Below are 20,288 nucleotides of genomic sequence, written 5' to 3'. Positions count from 1 at the left end.
GACCATCACCAGTCAGGTATTGATGACCTGTCCTAAGGATAGGTCATCAATATATAAATCTGGAACAACCTGTTTAAGAGATCTATTGCTTCTAAGGCTACTTTCACACTAGCGTCGTACTCGGCCCGTCGCAGAGCGTCGGGCCGACGTACCGACGCTAGCGTTGTATACGCCGCACAACGGGGGTAGCGGATGCATTTTTCCAGCACATCTGCCACCCCATTGTGAGGTGCGGGGAGGTGGGGGCGGAGTTCTGGCCGCGCATGCGCGGTCGGAAATGGCGATCCGTCGGCAGCAAAAAAACGTTACATGTAACGTTTTTTGCATCCGACGGTCCGCCACAACAAATGCGTCGCTAATGTTAGTCAATGGTGAAAAAACGCATCCTGCAAGCACTTTTGCAGCATGCGTTTTTTCGCCAAAACGACGCATTGCAAAAAAACGCTAGTGTGAAAGTACCCTAACATGTTTTTCTATGGCATCTTATGTATGTATAAATTCTAAAATGGTGCACAAATATGGACACAACCTTTAAAGTCTAAACCAGAAGCCTTACCATTATGTTAATCATGTCAAGTGCCGTAAAAAAAATACTATACAAAGCTTCAGGCCATAGATCATCATGAGAAATTATAAAACTTTCTTTCAGTCACGGTAGGAGGCTAAAGACAAGATTGTAACCTACATTATACAGAATTATTACTGCAAGACAGTCTTTCTGACCAACAGAGGAAATGCATCTGTCAGGTTACATAAGGTTAATTGCTCATAAAGCCCGGTCTAGTGAGATACTGTAGCGTTGCTTTTCCCCGCAGCAGAGACTATAATGAGCATTGTTCTGCAGAAATATAGTGATTTTCTAAATGGAAGGCTCGGTCCGTTAACTCTTGAATTTCAACCATTACATTTCAAATATGTGTGAATAGAAGAAAACACGTCTTTGATATGATACGTTTAGACATATTGGGATCCACAGATTTAAGGTATGTTCATATGGAATTTTTCTCATGGACATTGGGGCATATTTAATTTCAAGCCAAAATCTATATGGAAATCACCTTCAATCGCCTCCTACTGTTTAAAATAAGAAATCAGCATTCCAGTTTGTCACTTACACCCAGAATCCATGTCAGATAGCCACACTTGGATTATCCGTGCAGAATGGGGCTAAACTACATGTGACTGGTAGCAGTAGAAACACAAGAGTCAACCTCAGATTTGTGGGCAAATATTAAAACAAATAGTTCATGAAACACTAAATCCTTATTTCCAATGCATGTAAACGCTCGTAGGCAGCAAAAAATAGTCAATGAATTTGAAACCAGCACTTGTGATTAAACAGTAGAACTGTTATTTTAGATCCTTTAAATCATGTTCCAATGTATTCCAAGCTTTCATAATTTCAACGCCCATGCGTTTCAAGTTCTTGTCGTCAACCTCAACAACCAACAAGGATCTATAATAAATTCTACTATTTAAATGGGTTGACCAGGACTTTTACTAATGGGCTATCCTTATTATTGGTCAATATCGGATCTGTGGGGATATGACACCTCTGCTGATTAGCTGTTCACAGTGCCAGTGGCACATGGATGTGCTGAGTTTCGGACCTACATAGCACAGCTCTGTCAACTGCGGGCAGGTACGGCACATCTGCCCCTTATTGATTTAAAAAAGGGGTGGATGTGCAGTATTCCACGATGGCCACTGTCCAGTTATGGAGCTGTGCTGTGCAGCTCCACATCTCGGCACATGCAGTCTCTGCCGGTATCGGGATCAGTTGATCTGTGAGGGTGCCTGGTGTTGCACCCCCACAGATCCAAAATCGATAACCTATCCTAACGATAGGCCAACTATATTAAAATAGAAGAGAAAGAAATAGCCAGCTTACCACCTCGGTGTGTAACAGCACGGACTCCAAGCGGACCACTTGAGTGTTGGAAAAAAAAAAGCAGGATGAGTCCAGCTGATAAAAAAGCTTGTCTTTATTCCAAATTGATATAAAATAGTGACATGGCACCCATATGTGCAGCTACGCGTTTCGAACACGAGCTGTGTTCTTTCTCAAAGCTTTTGGAATAAAGACAAGCTTTTTTATCAGCTGGACTCATAGTGCTTTTTTTTCATTCAACTATATTAAAAGCCTGGACAACTAGACAACAAGTGCTGGTTTCATCTTCATGGTCTCGATTTTTTTTTCTCACTGAAAGTATCTATTTAGAGAAAAAATGCAGCTGTAAAACAAATCTAATGCATAAACAAGCTCCCCATCTAGGGGGTCATTAGTATGCATATGGATTTTTTTGTTAGAACAGTATACATAAAGCATTTAGTTCAAATAGTACAATCTTTATATTAAAAACAACCAATCAAGGAGAGGGGAAGGGGTGTCCAAAAGGAGAGTATTTGCATACTCAGGAGAAACTGCACAACAAATTTGGGTCCATTTTCTCCTGTTACTCTTGTGAAAATAAAAAATTTGGAGCTAAAAGAAAATTTTTGTGGGAAAATTTTTTTTTTTTTTCATGGCTCTACGTTATAAACTTCTGTAAAGCACCTTGTGGTTCACTGTGCACACCACACATCTACATACATTTCTTGAGGGACCTAGTTTCAAAAATAGTGTTACTTGGGGGGGTTCCCTGTTTAGATACATAAGGGGCTCTCCAAACGTGACATGGCGTCAGCTAATGATTCCAGCAAATTCTGCGTTCAAATTGCGCTCCTTCTCTTTTGAGCCCTGCTGTGCTCTCAAACAGTAGTTTCACTCCATATAACAGCTACCGGTGTACTTAGGAGAAATTGCACAACAAATTATGTGAAGCAACTACTCCTGTTACCCTTGTGATAATGCAAAATATGGGGCTAAATGAACATTTTTGTGGGAAAAATTTGATTTCACGGCTCAACCTTTTAAACTTCTGTGAAGCACCTCTGGGTTCAAGGTGCTCACCACACATCTAGATAAGTTTCTTGAGGGGTCTAGTTTCCAAAATGGGACTACTTTGGGTGTGTGGGGGATTTACAGTGTTTAGGTACATTAGGGGCTCTCCAAACGTGACATGGCTTCCGCTAATGATTCCAGCAAATTTTGCATTTAAAAAGTCAAATTTTGCTCTTTCTGAGCCCTGCCATGTTCCCAAATAGTAGTTGTCCACCACATATTGGGTATCATCGTGCTCAGGAGAAGTTGTACAACAAATTTTGGGTTATCCTTGTGAAAATAAAAAAATTGAGGCTAAATTAAAATTTAGGTGAAAAATGTTAAATATTGATTTTTTTTCCTTCCACATTCCATTAATTCCTATGAAGCACCTGAAGGGTTAATAAACTTCTTGAATGTGGTTTTTGAGCTTCTTGAGGGGGTGAAGTCTTTAGAATGTTATCATTTTTGGATATTTGCTGCATATAGTCATTCCAAAGTCATTTCAAATGTGATCTAGCCCCCCCCCCCTAAAAAAAAAAAAAAAAGATTTTGTAGTAAAAAAAATAATAATTTTTTAACCCTTCTAATTTAAGGGCATAAAAATCAAAAGTTTGAAAATTGCAACATTTTCTAAATTGTCACCAAATGTCTGATTTTTTTTCACAAATAAATGCAAGTGATATCAAACAAATTTGTCCACTAACATGAGGTCCAATATGTCATGAAAAAAAACTATTTCAGAATCAGTGGGATTCATTGAAACGTTCCAGAGTTATTGCTCCTTAGAATTGTCAAATTTGGCCTGGTTATTTCTACAGCATGTGCAGACTCATTAAAAAAATGTTCCTTGATATTTTCTAGGTCTCAAAAGAATACAACAGAGGAATCATGGCACTCAGTGGTGCTTTTAAAGCAGTCACCAATTCCCCTGGCCTTTTAATTTGGAGAATTGAGGTAGGTTTGGGTATTACATTACAAACAGACTAAGATGTTCATCGTTCATGTGATAATGTGTCTCAAGAAGTAACAAACATCCGCAATACTGCATTTTTTATTTAAATCTTAGAAGTTTTATAAAATAAACAGTTCTGATAGTGTGACATATGGCTAACATAGAGTTGTACTTACTTTGGCAGACCAGAATGACAGATCATTTATTGGTATAGCTGGTATGTTAAACTACGTTTGCTACAGGGAAAATGTGTGATAATTCTTAATTGCATAGACTTATTGTTTAAATCAGGTTTTTGTGTTACATGTATTGTTTTAACAAAAATTGGTAGTTTTTTTTCCATTTCAACATTTTCATTAAAAAAAAATAAAATCAGTAATCTGGCAATTCTCACGCAAAATACTGGGGCTTTTTAGACTCATACTTCATATATTTTCAGGAAGTTTGCAGCAGACTCACTATAATCAAAGGCACATAACCACTATATACTCAGCTGATAACCCAGACCCACTATCCTAAGAGTCAATGTCTCATCTGACTCTGGTCCCACTCCCATTACAATGACCTTTGCATAGGCTCATTAGACATTTCAATAGAAAAAAGATAGTATTGGAATCTGACCATTGTGGCTATGTACATGTGTTGTTTCCTGAAACAAAAGAGTGTATAAGTCCAAAGAAGCCCAAGTGGCCATTGTAAAAATTGCAAGATTTCTTGCTTTTAGTTTCAATACAGGTTATGCTAAAAAAGAAAACTATTGCCAAATTAAAAAATACATTTAACACAAAAACCTGATGTGATGACACCAATGGTATCACTGGTGCTACCTAGGGGGGCGCTTGAAGGGGGCGCGGGAACGAGCACAGGGAGTGCAGGAACACGGCAAACTGTGCGCAAGGACCTGAGACTATGCAGTGAGCACAGGACCTGGCACTGAGCAGTCACATGACCAGGGGGCGGAGTCACTGCACGTGAGTGCAGGGAAGGCAAATGACTGCACAGAGTGCAAAGCACAGACAGTAAACGTAGTCAAGGAAAGCCGAGGATCAAAAGCCAGATGAGAGCGAAGTACCTAGGGATTTGACGAAGAGTAAAGGAGACAAGCCAAGGGGTCAGATAACTGGAAAGGCCAAGGCAGTACAAAGCAGGATACAGAAGCAAAAGTCAAGGGACAAACCGGGTCATACACAGCAAAGCATACAAGCACAGAGGCACAACGTTTACGGACGAGTAACCTGGGTCAGCAACCACAAACCGAGGGTACGGAAGAATCACCGACATCAAATCCAGGAACTTCCAACATTACATAGCAGCTCCAGAACCAAAGAGAGAACTAAAATTAACCCTGACCTGACCAGGATGGAGGCGGAACAATCCTGTCCAGAGTCATGACACCTGATTTAATCAATAAGTCATTTCCGATGACTGCTTTGTTTTTAAATTCTTGATATTGGGGGCTGTTATTGCCTATATGCTGCCTCATGTGCCAAATAAAATGAAAAGCCCTTTTTCCAGTCTAAGATGTAAAAGAGTTGGGAGATGAAATGTAGGGCTTATTCCATGATTTGTAAGGAACTATAACCCCCAGAGTCGGGATAAAACATCAGATAGCATTAATCCGAGTTCTATGCTCTTGTGAGCGAGCCCTAAAATAGATGTAGACTGCAGCACTCCACCTGCATCCAAGTTGTTTATTCATCAGACATGCAACCTCAGTGGTGTTTACAAAGCATAGACCGTTGTGTTAAAATGATGCATGTCTATTCCTACAGATCAGTCAGACATACATAGTTACATACAGTAGGTTGAAAAAAGACCTAGGTCCATCAAGTTGAACCTTTCTCCACCAATTGTACATTTCGTCACTAATTTAACTATAACCCGCAATGTTATGTGTCATTTTCTGGAACAATTTCAAAGATGCCAACACTTTCAGCCATGACTGTGTCATGCCCTCCTGATGTCAAGGTCACCCATTGCCAGAGGGAAAACATAAACAAACAAAACATCTTTGAAATATATACAAAAAGAGAAAAAGAAACCCACCAGCTCACCTGCAGCGACATGTGGCGTGTAGAAGCATGAAACCCATGCAGTCACGCGTGCAGCAATCAGAAGAAAAAAAAATTGTTCCAGCTTCTTTAAAAAGTCCAAATTTTATTGTCAAAATTTAAATATAAATCATGGCAGACAATATTGCACACATCATGAGTGGCTACGCGTTTTGAACACTCAAATGGTAGCTTTGAAAAAGGACACTTGAGTGTTCAAAACGCGCAGCCACGCATGATGTGTGCATTATTGTCTGCCATCATTTAGTTTTAAAGTTTGACAAATAAAATACAAACTTTTTAAAGAAGCTGGAACAATTTTTTTTTTCTTCTGAAAACATCTTTGAACCTCTACCATATTTGACAGTAGGTACTTTGTTCTTTCTTTGTAGGACTCATTCCATTTTTTGTAAACAGTAAAATGATGTGCTTGTCCAAAAAGCTCTATGTTGGTCTCGTCTGTCCACAAGACACTTTTCCAGAAGGATTTTGGCCTATTTTCATATACTTTAGCAAACTGCTAGCTTTTTTGTGTCTGTATGTCAGCAGTGGAGTCCTCCTGGGTATACTGCAATAGCATTTCATTTCATTCAAATGTCGACGGAGAGTTCACGCCGACAGTGATCCACCCTGTGCCTACAAGACAGCTTTAATTTTTTTCATCAATTTTCTCTTCTGTCGATGACCAGGGAGACTAGTTACAGTGCCATGGATTGTAAACTTCTTGATTATGTTTCACACTTTGGACAAAGGAACATCAAGATCACTGGAGATGGACTTGTAACCTTGCGATTGTTGATATTTTTCAACAATTTTGGTTATCTTCTCTTCTTGTTCTCCATGCTTAGTGTGGCACACATAGACGCACACTTGAAAGATTGAGTCAATTTCTCCCCTTTAAATCTGGTTTCAGGTGTGATTTTCATATTGCTCACACCTGTTACTTGCCACAGGCGAGTTTGAATGAGCATCACATGCTTGAAACAAAGTTGCATTCCCACATTTTTGGAAAGGTACTAACAATTTTGTCTGACCCATTTTTGGGGTTTTATGTGAAATTGCATCCAATTTGCACTGTGGCGCAGTGGATAGCACAGCAGCCTTGCAGCACTGGAGTCCTGGGTTCAAGCCCCACTAAGGACAACATCTGCAAAGAGTTTGTATGTTCTCTCCGTGTTTGCGTGCGTTTCCTCTGGGTACTCCGGTTTCCTCCCACATTCCAAAGACATACTGATAGGGAATTTAGATTGTGAGCCCCAACGGGGACAGCGACGATAATGTGTGCAAACTGTAAAGCGCTGCAGAATATGTTAGCGCTATATAAAAATAAAGATTATTATAATTATTATTACACACAAAGGAAAGAAACGTGTATAAAAAAAAACATGTGTAATTGCAATAATTTTCAGGGAGAAACGCTTCATTTTCTGGAACAATTTCAAGGGTGCCAACACTTTTGTCAATGACTGTATATAAAATATAAATGGGCCGGGATATCTGTAGGCTAGTTATTGCACAGTGAGCCTTATGGTATACTACTGTGTATAATGCACAAATAAAATAAACATATAGTGCCCTAGTAACATCACTGTAAGGATTATCAGAGATAATATCTACTTTTTAAGATTTTATACATGTTAGCAATGGGCAAAGGTTGTAGAGTTGTAATAAAAGGGCTTTTGTCTTTGGCACTCAAGAAGTGAAGAGGAAGGATGATTCCCGGTTTTGGTAATTTGGGGCTTCAGACTACTATGTATTTTTATGCCTACATTGCATAAGAATAAAGAATAACGTTTTTCTTCAGTGCATTTTCTCAGCTGAGGCAGGGTTTTCTTCTCCGTGAAATTCTAGGGTGCCAAATTTTAATTGATAGTGTAGAGAAACAAATGAAATGTGACCCTGTGCCAATACTACAGTGTTTACACAACAGTCAGCGGCAGAACCTGAGTGATTTCTATTACTGGACTGTGCAAATTAGGACATTTGTTTCATTAAATAACAAGTTGACATCTGATAGAAAATCAAACAAAAAGAACATCTAACACCCGCTCATCCTCTGTGAGATAAATATAAATTAGAGGACAGATCCTCTAAACAGTGTGTGTGGGCGATTGTGTCCAACGTATTTCACAGAAATGCCAATGAGGCTTTGAGTCATACTGGGAAAGTAGGAATGGCATAAACATGTAGCTTTTGGTGGAAAGCTATCTCAGCTGACTTCCCTATACACATGGACACTTGGCCAAGCATGCATATTTATTTTAATGTAGATAGGGAACTAAGTTACTGTCAGGCCTCCACAGGAACTACATACCAATCGTGTAAATTCAACATGCCCAGTTCTTCTTTTCTCCAATAGCTGCTGTTAGGGAATGGCAGGGTAGTTCCCACACTCCTTGGCTTATCCTTCCAAAATTGATGGGTTTGGCCAACGTGAATCCAATGTGTGAAACAGGAAACACTTTGTGTCACGACTCTGAGGTCACGGGTTCAATAAGGCTATCTCTGAGAGACTTGGCACAAGCCACTCCATCTGGCAGATTACAGAGGAACCCCGACCACCCTTTAATCCCTATTCAGGGATCTGGTCTTAGAACAGAGTCCAGTGGATTGCTTACATGGAAGGTCTGCCGCCGAGAAGAGTGAACCAGAGGCAAGAAAGGTCATCAAGCAGGATCAAAGCCAAGAGGTCATGTCAGGGACAAAATCGTAAAGCAATTAGGTAGTCAAAAGTCAAGCTAAGGTCAAAGAACAGGAAAAATCAGAGCAACAAACAAGAGCACAGCAGTAAACACCAGGACAGCGATACCATTGACCGGCAGTAGAGTCACAGCTTCAGTGGTTTAAATAGCTGACTGCCCCACCCAGGGATCTCAGGAAGGAGTGACCAAAACCTAGACCAAATGAACCCCATAGCTCCTTTATAAAGCAGCACCAAAAGTCCCAGGGAGCAAAACAGGACTGGCGCTGTCACGCATCCGAAGTAACAAAGGCATGCTGCTGCCCAGCTGCCAAAGCAGAAACAGAAGAGGCACAAATCAGCACAGATGTTACACTTTGGTGAGCAAATACCCTTCAAGAGCACTTTACAGAAGAATTTGGGTTATAGACAGGATCCTGGATTAAACCCTATGGAGACATGTAGGCAGTCAAAATTTTGGGGCCCCTCATGCACAATGTACATATATATTGTATACCTCTTGACTAATATTATGAAGCTCATCAAGAGAATGCCAAGAGTGTGCAAAGCAGTCATCAAAGCAAAAGGTGGCTACTTTGAAGAACTTAGAATATAAGATATAATTTCAGTTGTTTCACACTTTTTTGTTAAGTATATAATTCCACATGTGTTAATTCATAGTTTTGATGCCTTCAGTGTGAATGTACAATTTTCATAGTCATGAAAATACAGAAAAATCTTTAAATGAGAAGGTGTGTCCAAACTTTTGGTCTGTACTGTATAAGATTCAGTATGTAAAATAGGGGGCAGGTCACTGAGGGATCAAACACCTGTCATAAGCCATACAAATGAATATGTAAGCAGAGCACCACAGGAAGACCCCCACAGGCCGCCCCGGAACACGAGAATCTCATTAACTCAAAACTGAAAATAAAGATTAAACAACAACCACAAGACAGATTTCATCAACCAAGGTATCATTGTAATCAGTATAACGACACCGACCTGACACTGTATGTAGGTTACTGTGCACAATCCTGCTGACAGGCTCCCTTTAAATATATACACGCAATAATATTATATTGCAAATATACTAGATACTATGTAATATATACACAATTTCTTAGTTTTAGTATATTAGCAGCTGGTTTAGGCTGCTTTCACACATCAGTTTTTTGCTGTCAGGCACAATTCGTCGAATGTTGAAAAAAACAAATCCGATGCAGACTGTGAAAAACTGATGCAACGGATCTGACTAGCTGATACAGCTAATTGGATCCTAAAAAATCAGAGCCTGCTCAGTTAAAAAAAATGGAATCCATCGCCAGTTTCCATCATTTGACGGATCCGGCGCCATAGGGTTCCATTGTAGCAAACGACGGACGGCGATGGATCCGTCGCTGTCCTTTTTTTCAACGGACACAAAAAATGTTACTATGTCTGTTTTCTCCGGCCGCCGGAAAACCAATTTTCGATGGATACAGCGAAAAACCAATGAAACGTGAGGCCATCCATCGCTAATACAAGTCTATGAGAGAAAAAAAACAGATCCGGCAGCAAATTTTGCCGGATCCGTTTTTTTTAAAATTCGCCGGATTGTGCCTGACGGCAAAAAACCGATGTGTGAAAGCAGCATTAGATGTCAGTGCCATATCTATGTTGATGATACAATCCCAACTGTACGTTCTGACATCTACTGTAAATTCCACTCTTGGCAGCTTTCAAATTCTAGTCCAGAAAATAAATATTTCTAACTTCAAATGCGGAATTTCTCTGATAAAATAGCATTTAGTCTGTCCCTAGTTTGACTATTGGTTTCAAAATATTTTCTCATTCCCAGTGATCTGAGATAAAATACATTTAATGAGATTTATAGCTGCAAGCAGAAATTACAAAATGCATCTTATGATCCGTCCATAAGTAATAACTTCTTATATAGGGCAGCACAGTGGCTCAGTGGATAGCCTGGCTCAGTCCTGGGTTCAAATCCCAAAAAAGGACAACATCTACAAGGAGTTTGTATGTTTTCCGCGTGTTTGCGCGGGCTTCCTCCGGGTACTCCGGTTTCCTCCCACATTCCAAAGACAAACTGATAGGGAATTTAGAATGTGAGCTCCAATGGGCACAGCCATGAAAATGTGTGCCAAACCGTAAAGTGCTGCGGAATATGTTAGTGCTATATAAAAACAAAGATTATTTATTTATTATTATTTATTCAACAGTCATGGAAAAATAAAGGTCTTTTTCAGGGAGAAATCAAATTATTCACTTTACTTGGAAAGTTTCTGTAACCATTTTAGGCCATTTTCTCCCATTCCTGAGCAGGCACATTTTCAGTTTTTTTTAATCTTATATGTGCTTTTTACAGCTCTAAAAAAATTCTAATTTGGATATTCCAATAATTTTTGTCTCTTTTTTTTTCTTCATACATGGGGGGGGGGTTGTCATTTTTTTTTCTTTTTTTTTCTGATATTGGGAGAGATGTAAAAAAAATATGACTGTCCATTTTTCAGTTTAGTTTTTACAAGGGCAGGGGTACAAACAGCTATTCGGACTTGCAGTGTTTCTCTTTTTTTTTTTTAGTTTTGTTCTATTAATTTTTGCTTCTTTAAAAAATTATTTACTTTTTCATTTATTTCCACAAACTTTGTCCCAAAAGGGGCATTTTATTGCTGATTTCCCCTGTAACGTGGGCTAGTATATTAGCCCCAGTTCCAGGGAAAATTCAGTCAACTGGCTAATTAGCAGAGTTGACTGAGTCTCCTAGGACCCAGCAGCTCTTGTTTTCTCCCAACACTATCAGCTGGTTCAGCTCTGTATATACAGCAATAGAAAAGATAAAAATGGTAACATGTTTATCTTCTCTGTGGGAAGTTGTACAAGCTTCTTACACTGCATTGACATTTCAGAATGTCAGTGCAAAGTAAAGTAAGGCCTGCCCGGATATTTATATAAACCAAAAATAGTCCTAGCCTAAGGTCAGGCAATCGTTTTATTGAATAACACAGGTTTACAAAAAAAATATATTTTTCAGGTTCCAAGGTTTTTGAATGGATTTAGGGTAATTTGAGGGCGCTGAATTAAAAAATCCCATTACTTCACTTAAATTGGTTTTAGGTTTTGAGATAATTCAGCCATGAAAATAATGCATTCCCCCTGCTACTTGTGTGTGATAACTAGTGTTGAGCGATACCGTCCGATACTTGAAAGTATCGGTATCGGAAAGTATCGGCCGATACCGGCAAAATATCGGATCCAATCCGATACCGATACCCGATACCAATACAAGTCAATGGGACTCAAGTATCGGACGGTATTCCTGATGGTTCCCAGGGTCTGAAGGAGAGGAAACTCTCCTTCAGGCCCTGGGAACCATATAAATGTGTAAAAGAAAGAATTAAAATAAAAAATATTGCTATACTCACCTGTCCGACGCAGCCGGGACTTCAGCGAGGGAACCGGCAGCGTTGTTTGTTTAAAAATCGCGCTATTACTTGGTTACGTGAATTCCCGGCTTGTGATTGGTCAGGTCGGCCATGTTGCCGGGACGCGGACCAATCACAGCAAGCCGTGACGAAATTACGTCACGGCTTGCTGTGATTGGTCCGCGTCCCGGCAATATGGCCGCCCTGACCAATCACAAGCCGGGACGTCACGGGAGGCTGGACACGCGCTCATTTTAAAATGGGCGCATGTCCAGCCTCCCGTGACGTCACGGCTTGTGATTGGTTGCGCCGCGATCAACCAATCACAAGCCGGGAGGCTGGACGCGCTCATTTTGAAATGGGCGCGTGTCCAGCCTCCCGTGACGTCACGGCTTGTGATTGGTTGCGCCGCGATCAACCAATCACAAGCCGGGAGGCTGGACGCGCTCATTTTGAAATGGGCGCGTGTCCAGCCTCCCGGCTTGTGATTGGTTGACCGCGACGCAACCAATCACAAGCCGTGACGTCACGGGAGGCTGGACACGCGCCCTTTTTAAAATGAGCGCGTTTCCAGCCTCCCGTGACGTCACGGCTTGTGATTGGTTAATGGCGGCCATGTTGCCGGGACGCGGACCAATCACAGCAAGCCGTGACGTATTTTCGTCACGGCTTGCTGTGATTGGTCCGCGGCCCGGCAACATGGCCGCCCTGACCAATCACAAGCCGGGACTTCGCGTAACCATGTAAAAGCGGGAATTTTAAACAAACAACGCTGCCGGTTCCTGCGCTGAGGTCCCGGCTGCGTCGGACAGGTGAGTATAGCGATATTTTTTATTTTAATTCTCTATTTTACACATTTTAACATTAATGTTGTTCCGATACCCGATACCCGATACCACAAGAGTATCGGAATCCCGGTATCGGAATTCCGATACAGCAAGTATCGGCCGATACCCGATACTTGCAGCATCGGAATGCTCAACACTAGTGATAACCAATGCAATATCTTTTGGTCTTTTGACTCTTTAACAGTGTCTTAGGTAATGAATAGTGATGAGCGAATATACTCGTTACTCGAGATTTCTCGAGCATGCTCGGGGGTCCTCCGAATATTTTTTAGTGCTCGGAGATTTAGTTTTTCTTGCCGCAGCTGAATGATTTACATCTGTTAGCCAGCATTAGTACATGTGGGGGTTGCCTTGAGGCTAAGATGTAAATCATTCAGCTGCGGCAAGAAAAACTAAATCTCCGAGCACTAAAAAATATTCGGAGGACCCCCGAGCATGCTCGAGAAATCTCGAGTAACGAGTATATTCGCTCATCACTATTCATTACCTAAGACACTGTTAAAGAGTCAAAAGACCAAAAGATATTGCATTGGTTATCACACACAAGTAGCAGGGGGAATGCATTATTTTCATGGCTGAATTATCTCAAAACCTAGAACCAATTTAAGTGAAGTAATGGGATTTTTTAATTCAGCGCCCTCAAGTTACCCTAAATCCATTCAAAAACCTTGGAACCTGAAAAACATATTTTTTTTGTAAACCTGTGTTATTCAATAAAAGGATTGCCTGACCTTAGGCTACAAGTCTGCAGTCACTTTATATGACTGCAGACTTGTGAATCCTCACATCGTGCGCACTGCACGCTGTGAGGATTCTCCGGAGTCGGGGCTAGGTGGTCACGTGACCACAAGTATGTAATTTGCATACTATTGGCCTCATTCTCACTAGACTTGCCCGTCCTTGTTCAATACACTTGCACTGAGTGAGACTGCACCTATCTAGTTGATATGTAACTGTATGCATGCAAATCACATACAAGTCACGGGCGCTGGTGCGGCGCGCCCCCACACCGCCGCAGGGCCGAGGGGTACCCGGAGCCGGGCCTCTAGTTCTCAGTCTCGGGGTTGTCACGGTGGCTAGACCCGGTCCGTGGCCCTGTCCGTCAGTGGGGGACGTCCGGTGTAATAGGTGGTAGTAATGGTAGCGATGGAGCGGTGCGGTTGTGGGGTGTAAGTCGCGGTAAATAACGAGGACACCAGGTTGCAGTCTCTTTACCTCTTTACTGGAGATCTCTGAGTCCTCAGTCCAGAACACGGTTCACCAGGCTACGCAAGTCCGGCCGGTCCAATGGCACCTCCAGAGTTCTCCTCTCAGGTGGAAATCTGTGCCTTCCTTCTAGCGCTATGTGTTGTAGTCCTTCCCTGCTGTGCTCACGGAAAGTAACCCCACAACGGTTGTGTCTGTTTCTTAAGTTCCCTCACAACTCGATTTGATGTTCCTCTGTAATCCACCCCTTCCCTGTATTCAGGTTGGAATGGCACCCGTTTGTCAGGTAGGCCTGGAGTTCTTCCGGGACCCTAGAGTCGCCCCTCTCCCGCAATTGCCCCCCAAGACTTCATAGGTGATATGTGGTAGACAGCCCGCCTGAGACCGACTGTCCTGCCGCTGTTTGGAGTATGGCTTGAAGCTGTATTCTAATCCACTCCCTCGGCGTTCCGGCCACCGGTATTGCGCCTCAGCAGGGTGCTGCCTCTTTCAACAAAACCCCTGCTGGTATTCTCCTTCTGCTTGATCTCGTTTCTCACTCAGCACAATCTATCTCGCTTCTAGTCCTTTCTTGAGTCCCGCCGCTTCCAGGAGCCTGCGCGGACCCGTTACGTTCTTTCAATGCCAAGCCTCTGCCAGGATCCCACCCCTGGCAGAGACCCTACAGTCTCTCCCTTCACAACACCCCCTGCCACAGGGTGTTGCTCCGTTCAATCCCGTCAGCGTTCTGTCTAACTTCCTGCCTGACCCCCAGTTTACCCACTATGGTGGGGAGTGGCCTAATGAATAGCACCCTTAGCTCCCCCCGGAGGCCCAGCTGTGAAACATATTGGTGTCTGTGATACCTGATTGGAGGAACTCCTTCGGTGCCATCGAACGTACCATGGCTCCCCTTAGCGGCGAAGCCACAGCACTGCAACGACCAGGACTCTGGGGCGCTGCACTCCCCCCTGGTTAAACACAGTACTCCGGGACTGGGAAGAAAAACAACAATACAGATTAGCAAAAAGACATACAATTTTGTTGAGTGCAAAACGATAAGTATACTTGAACAGGCTTCCCTTTATGGGAGGTGAGGACACTTTTAACGTTACTAACATGGTCAACATTATAAATTACAGGCTATGCATAACTCCTGTTACCCAACCGGGTATTCTACTTAGTGCAAATTCTGGAACAATAAATTAACATTGCCTTTAAGAAACATACACTCTTAGTTTACCAAAGGCCTTCCTATAATCACATTACAGGGTAAGGTAACTTCACATTCTCCTACTTTGAACCTGCAGGACCGCCTGTCCCTATGGCACCAGACCTACTGCCTCTCCTTTCTTTTACAGGACCGCCCCGTTCAGCCAGGGCCTACTGCCTTTCGCTACTATACATAGTATAGACATAACATTCCTTTCGTTTAAAGAACTCTGAGCCCGCTCTACTCGGCTCCTTTAAGGACTCACTCTCTAACCCCTACGGGTTCGCCTTCTGTCCTTAGTAACAAAGTAACTTTCTATGGGGACGCAGGGTTGACCTTCTATCCTCACCTTCATCATTACTTCCTTACTTTCAGCTATGCAGATCTCTATCTCTACCCCTACGGGCTCTCTGCATCTTTTCTTTCTGCAAAACATTATTTAGATTTCACATTTCAACAAATTCAACACATATAACTTAGCATGTAAAACAGTTACATTTCTTTTTCAAGCTTCATTATCACATTACTGTTCTGCAACAGTATCTTTCTCAAGTTCAATTTCACACATCCCCTTTAAGAGGGGACCAAGTCTTTCTGAGGTAGCTCGTCTTCTCAGCCTACCAGCCCACGCAAAGGTTCCGGTATGGTATCTTCGCAAAGTGTCTTTAACTAGAACCGGTAGGAAAGGTATCTTCACAAAGTGTCTTTGGCTCAAACCAATAGGGCAAATATCTTCGCAAAGTGTCTTTGGCTAAAACCAGTAGGGAGCACCTTTAAGAAGGTGCAAACTATTTACAAAAGAAAGTTCGAATCATGCACAGTCCATGATTTCTGCAGTTTGTGTAACTTGGTGCAAAAACTTCAAGAAAAAGAAAAACAAACAAAGGGGATCCCGAGTCAACAAAGGGATCCATTAACCCTGGACAGGTTTAGCAGCAACTTAAAAGAACAAACAGTAACTATTTACATTTTCATGGTATCGAGGTTTATTCTTCTTCTGGTGGCTTGGGTTCCTGAACCCCGGCCACTGCAGCGCCAGCATCCGCGGTTCGAACATGCAGATGAACCCGACTGGCCAATTCCGGGGCTGCTACTAGGCGTACCGTTGCGATGGTGACAAGTTCGGGTGCCCCCGGGACCAGGTCTGGGGCTGCAGGTGCCGCAGGTCCAGACATACACCGCCGAACATTCCGTGCATACCACCCAAGTGGGTTCAAGTGGCGGCTGTAGGTCACAGGATCCCCCTTCTGTAACGGTTCTCCGCTTCGGCCACAACAGGGAGCCCTTACGTTACAATGCGCAACGAAAACATCAGTATCCAGTCCCGGCTCGTGTATGAGGCCCCACCCCCTTTTTACATGGTAGGCCAACACAGTGCCCCGCCTTACCGCGTCTCTGTCATCCCATGCCGGGGGGGGGTTGTTGTACTTTCGATGGGCCCATCGACTCAGCTCCTTTCCGTCCTTTCCACTGCAGAATCAAGCACTGTCTATATTGCTCCCATGTAAGCACCGCAAGGGTGGACCCGTTCTCCCGGGATCCATCTGCTCTAAACCAGGGGGTGTCCCACCGAAGAACTACTCCATCTAAGCTCACATCCACGGGCTTCCCCACTCCGGTCGACAGCGGTGGCACCATCCTCCCCAGATCATCGGGGGATAGCACCATTAGCCCTGCCGAGATAAGTCGCTCCCTACTGAGATGGAGGTGGGTCATAGAAGCGGGCTCGTGAAGGGGAGCAGGGACGTCGGCCATACCTGCGCCTAATGTGGTTCCATCGGTGTCGCTCTGGTCCGTTAACGAGGACGCTGGAGTCGGCTGCAGCCCGGACCGGGGCTCCTCCAATGGGATACTCGGACTCCGCTCCGCTTGCTGTGGTTCCTCCTCCTCTAACTCCGAGGTCGGGATTGGTGGACGTAGCTTCGCTGTCGGATCCGCAGGCTTCCGGTCCATCTCCGGTGCAGAAAGGCAGGCCTGAACCGCTTCTTCCTCGCTCAGGCACTCGCCGTTCATCATCGCCACCTGATAGTCGCTGGCAGTGCATGCACCTAACTCCGCCATTTCTCTGAGGTCGGGCTTCTCCGTCACCAGCCTCTCGCCGTTGCATATCAAGGGGTGTTTCTCTTCTGCTTTGGGGCAGGTCATTCCTCTGCAGCCAGAAGTGCAGGGGGCGGTAGCCATTTCTCGCGCCACACTGGGAGTCTCCGCCCATAACACGCCCTCCTTCCCCTTGGGTGTAGCAATGGCGGCGCCTTTTGGCGGGAACTTTTGGCGGCTAATGGCGCAGCACAGTCTTACAATAAAGTACAGTCCAAGCACAACAAATCACAGTCTCTAGGCACACATGACCTGATTCTTCAGGCTTAAGTAGATCCTGTTCGTGACGCCAAGTTTGCGGCGCGCCCCCACACCGCCGCAGGGCCGAGGGGTACCCGGAGCCGGGCCTCTAGTTCTCAGTCTCGGGGTTGTCACGGTGGCTAGACCCGGTCCGTGGCCCTGTCCGTCAGTGGGGGACGTCCGGTGTAATAGGTGGTAGTAATGGTAGCGATGGAGCGGTGCGGTTGTGGGGTGTAAGTCGCGGTAAATAACGAGGACACCAGGTTGCAGTCTCTTTACCTCTTTACTGGAGATCTCTGAGTCCTCAGTCCAGAACACGGTTCACCAGGCTACGCAAGTCCGGCCGGTCCAATGGCACCTCCAGAGTTCTCCTCTCAGGTGGAAATCTGTGCCTTCCTTCTAGCGCTATGTGTTGTAGTCCTTCCCTGCTGTGCTCACGGAAAGTAACCCCACAACGGTTGTGTCTGTTTCTTAAGTTCCCTCACAACTCGATTTGATGTTCCTCTGTAATCCACCCCTTCCCTGTATTCAGGTTGGAATGGCACCCGTTTGTCAGGTAGGCCTGGAGTTCTTCCGGGACCCTAGAGTCGCCCCTCTCCCGCAATTGCCCCCCAAGACTTCATAGGTGATATGTGGTAGACAGCCCGCCTGAGACCGACTGTCCTGCCGCTGTTTGGAGTATGGCTTGAAGCTGTATTCTAATCCACTCCCTCGGCGTTCCGGCCACCGGTATTGCGCCTCAGCAGGGTGCTGCCTCTTTCAACAAAACCCCTGCTGGTATTCTCCTTCTGCTTGATCTCGTTTCTCACTCAGCACAATCTATCTCGCTTCTAGTCCTTTCTTGAGTCCCGCCGCTTCCAGGAGCCTGCGCGGACCCGTTACGTTCTTTCAATGCCAAGCCTCTGCCAGGATCCCACCCCTGGCAGAGACCCTACAGTCTCTCCCTTCACAACACCCCCTGCCACAGGGTGTTGCTCCGTTCAATCCCGTCAGCGTTCTGTCTAACTTCCTGCCTGACCCCCAGTTTACCCACTATGGTGGGGAGTGGCCTAATGAATAGCACCCTTAGCTCCCCCCGGAGGCCCAGCTGTGAAACATATTGGTGTCTGTGATACCTGATTGGAGGAACTCCTTCGGTGCCATCGAACGTACCATGGCTCCCCTTAGCGGCGAAGCCACAGCACTGCAACGACCAGGACTCTGGGGCGCTGCACTGGCACCATGTAATGCGCTCTATGTGAGGATTCACAAGTATACAGTAACAGAGTGACTACAGACTTGTGGCATAAGGCTGGACAACCCCTTTAAATGCCACAGTAAACTGAGCCAAACGATGTGCCTCATAAAGTGGAAAGTCTGGAGGTTCTCTTTACCTATTTCTCGACAGCCTACCGACTAAATATCCGGGCATATTCTCTGTCATTCTCTATATTCTCTGTCATTACCTATTACTCCATGTTTGACAGGGTATTTTGTAACCCTGTCATTAGTATTTAATTTATCTGGTATATATTGATTTGTATATTATCTAATTTTAAAATATTGTAATAAAAGTTTATATATTTTTTAAAATTTGATCCTGTTGGTACTTCAATGTCGCTGTTGGTTACATGTTGTTAAAATTGAAGAGGATCTTTATACCATTAGGTGAGGACTATTTTTGGTTTATATAAATATCCGGGCAGGCCTCACTTTACTTTGCACTGACATTCTAAAATGTCAGTGCAGTGTAAGAAGCTTGCACAACTTCCCACAGAGAAGATAAACATGTTACCATTTTTATCTTTTCTATTGCTGTATATACAGAGCTGAACCAGCTGATAGTGTTGGGAGAAAACAAGAGCTGCTGGGTCCTAGGAGACTCAGTCAACTCTGCTAATTAGCCAGTTGACTGAATTTTCCCTGAGACTGGGGCTAATATACTAGCCCACGTTACAGGGGAAATCAGCAATAAAATGCCCCTTTTGGGACAAAGTTTGTGGAAATAAATGAAAAAGTAAATAAATTTTTAAAGAAGCAAAAATTAATAGAACAAAACTAAAAAAAAAAAAGAGAAACACTGCAAGTCCGAATAGCTGTTTCTACCCCTGCCCTTGTAAAAACTAAAGTCAAAAATGGACAGTCATATTTTTCTTTACATCTCTCCCAATATCAGAAAAAAATGGAAAAAAAATGACAACCCCCCCCCCATGTATCAAGAAAAAAAAGAGACAAAAATTATTGGAATATCCAAATTATAATTTTTTTAGAGCTGTAAAAAGCACATATATGTTGTTATCAGCGGAGATAAGCTGCTGCCAGAAGAGCCTGACAGCGGCTTTCTCCTCTCTCCCTACTGAAACCACAAGAGTGGATAAGTGAGCATTCCTTTGGTATTTTTCTTGTTTTTTACCTAGGGCTTCATAGGCAGCCTATACTACATTGCTGCCCGAGTGCAATGCCACAACCACTTATCTCTTATGAGTTAGTGGTTTGAATATTAATTTTAGGAATCATACTAAAGTTAAAATTTACAATTCAACTTTTCATGCAAATCTCAGTGACATTTGCTGTAGCAAAATTATTTATCCATCCAAAAGTAATGGGGCACCTACACCTTACACCTAAAGGAGCTTTTGCATGCAGCTGCTCAGCCATGGAAACTCATACCATGACATCCCCTGGGCATACG

At 43.5% G+C, this 20,288-nt stretch overlaps 1 protein-coding gene across 5 annotated transcripts in view; it reads left to right on the top strand.

Annotated features, from left to right (window-relative positions):
- AVIL (advillin) overlaps window positions 1–20,288 on the top strand; it is a 118,515-nt gene that overhangs the window by 39,570 nt on the left and 58,657 nt on the right. For 4 of the 5 annotated variants that reach the window (XM_077297797.1, XM_077297796.1, XM_077297798.1 and 1 more), the window contains exon 2: window positions 3,788–3,880. The exons of the other annotated variant lie outside the window; for it this stretch is intronic. In XM_077297797.1, the coding sequence (XP_077153912.1) occupies window positions 3,815–3,880 (66 nt within the window). In that variant the 5' untranslated portion in view covers window positions 3,788–3,814. The remainder of the gene's footprint in view (window positions 1–3,787; window positions 3,881–20,288) is intronic. 5 annotated transcript variants of the gene reach the window in all.

Source organism: Ranitomeya variabilis, chromosome 3 (assembly GCF_051348905.1).
Source record: "Ranitomeya variabilis isolate aRanVar5 chromosome 3, aRanVar5.hap1, whole genome shotgun sequence".
In the NCBI taxonomy this organism is placed as follows: Eukaryota; Metazoa; Chordata; class Amphibia; order Anura; family Dendrobatidae; genus Ranitomeya; species Ranitomeya variabilis.
Note: the sequence above shows the minus strand (reverse complement) of the source record. Positions and strands in the feature narration are given on the sequence as shown.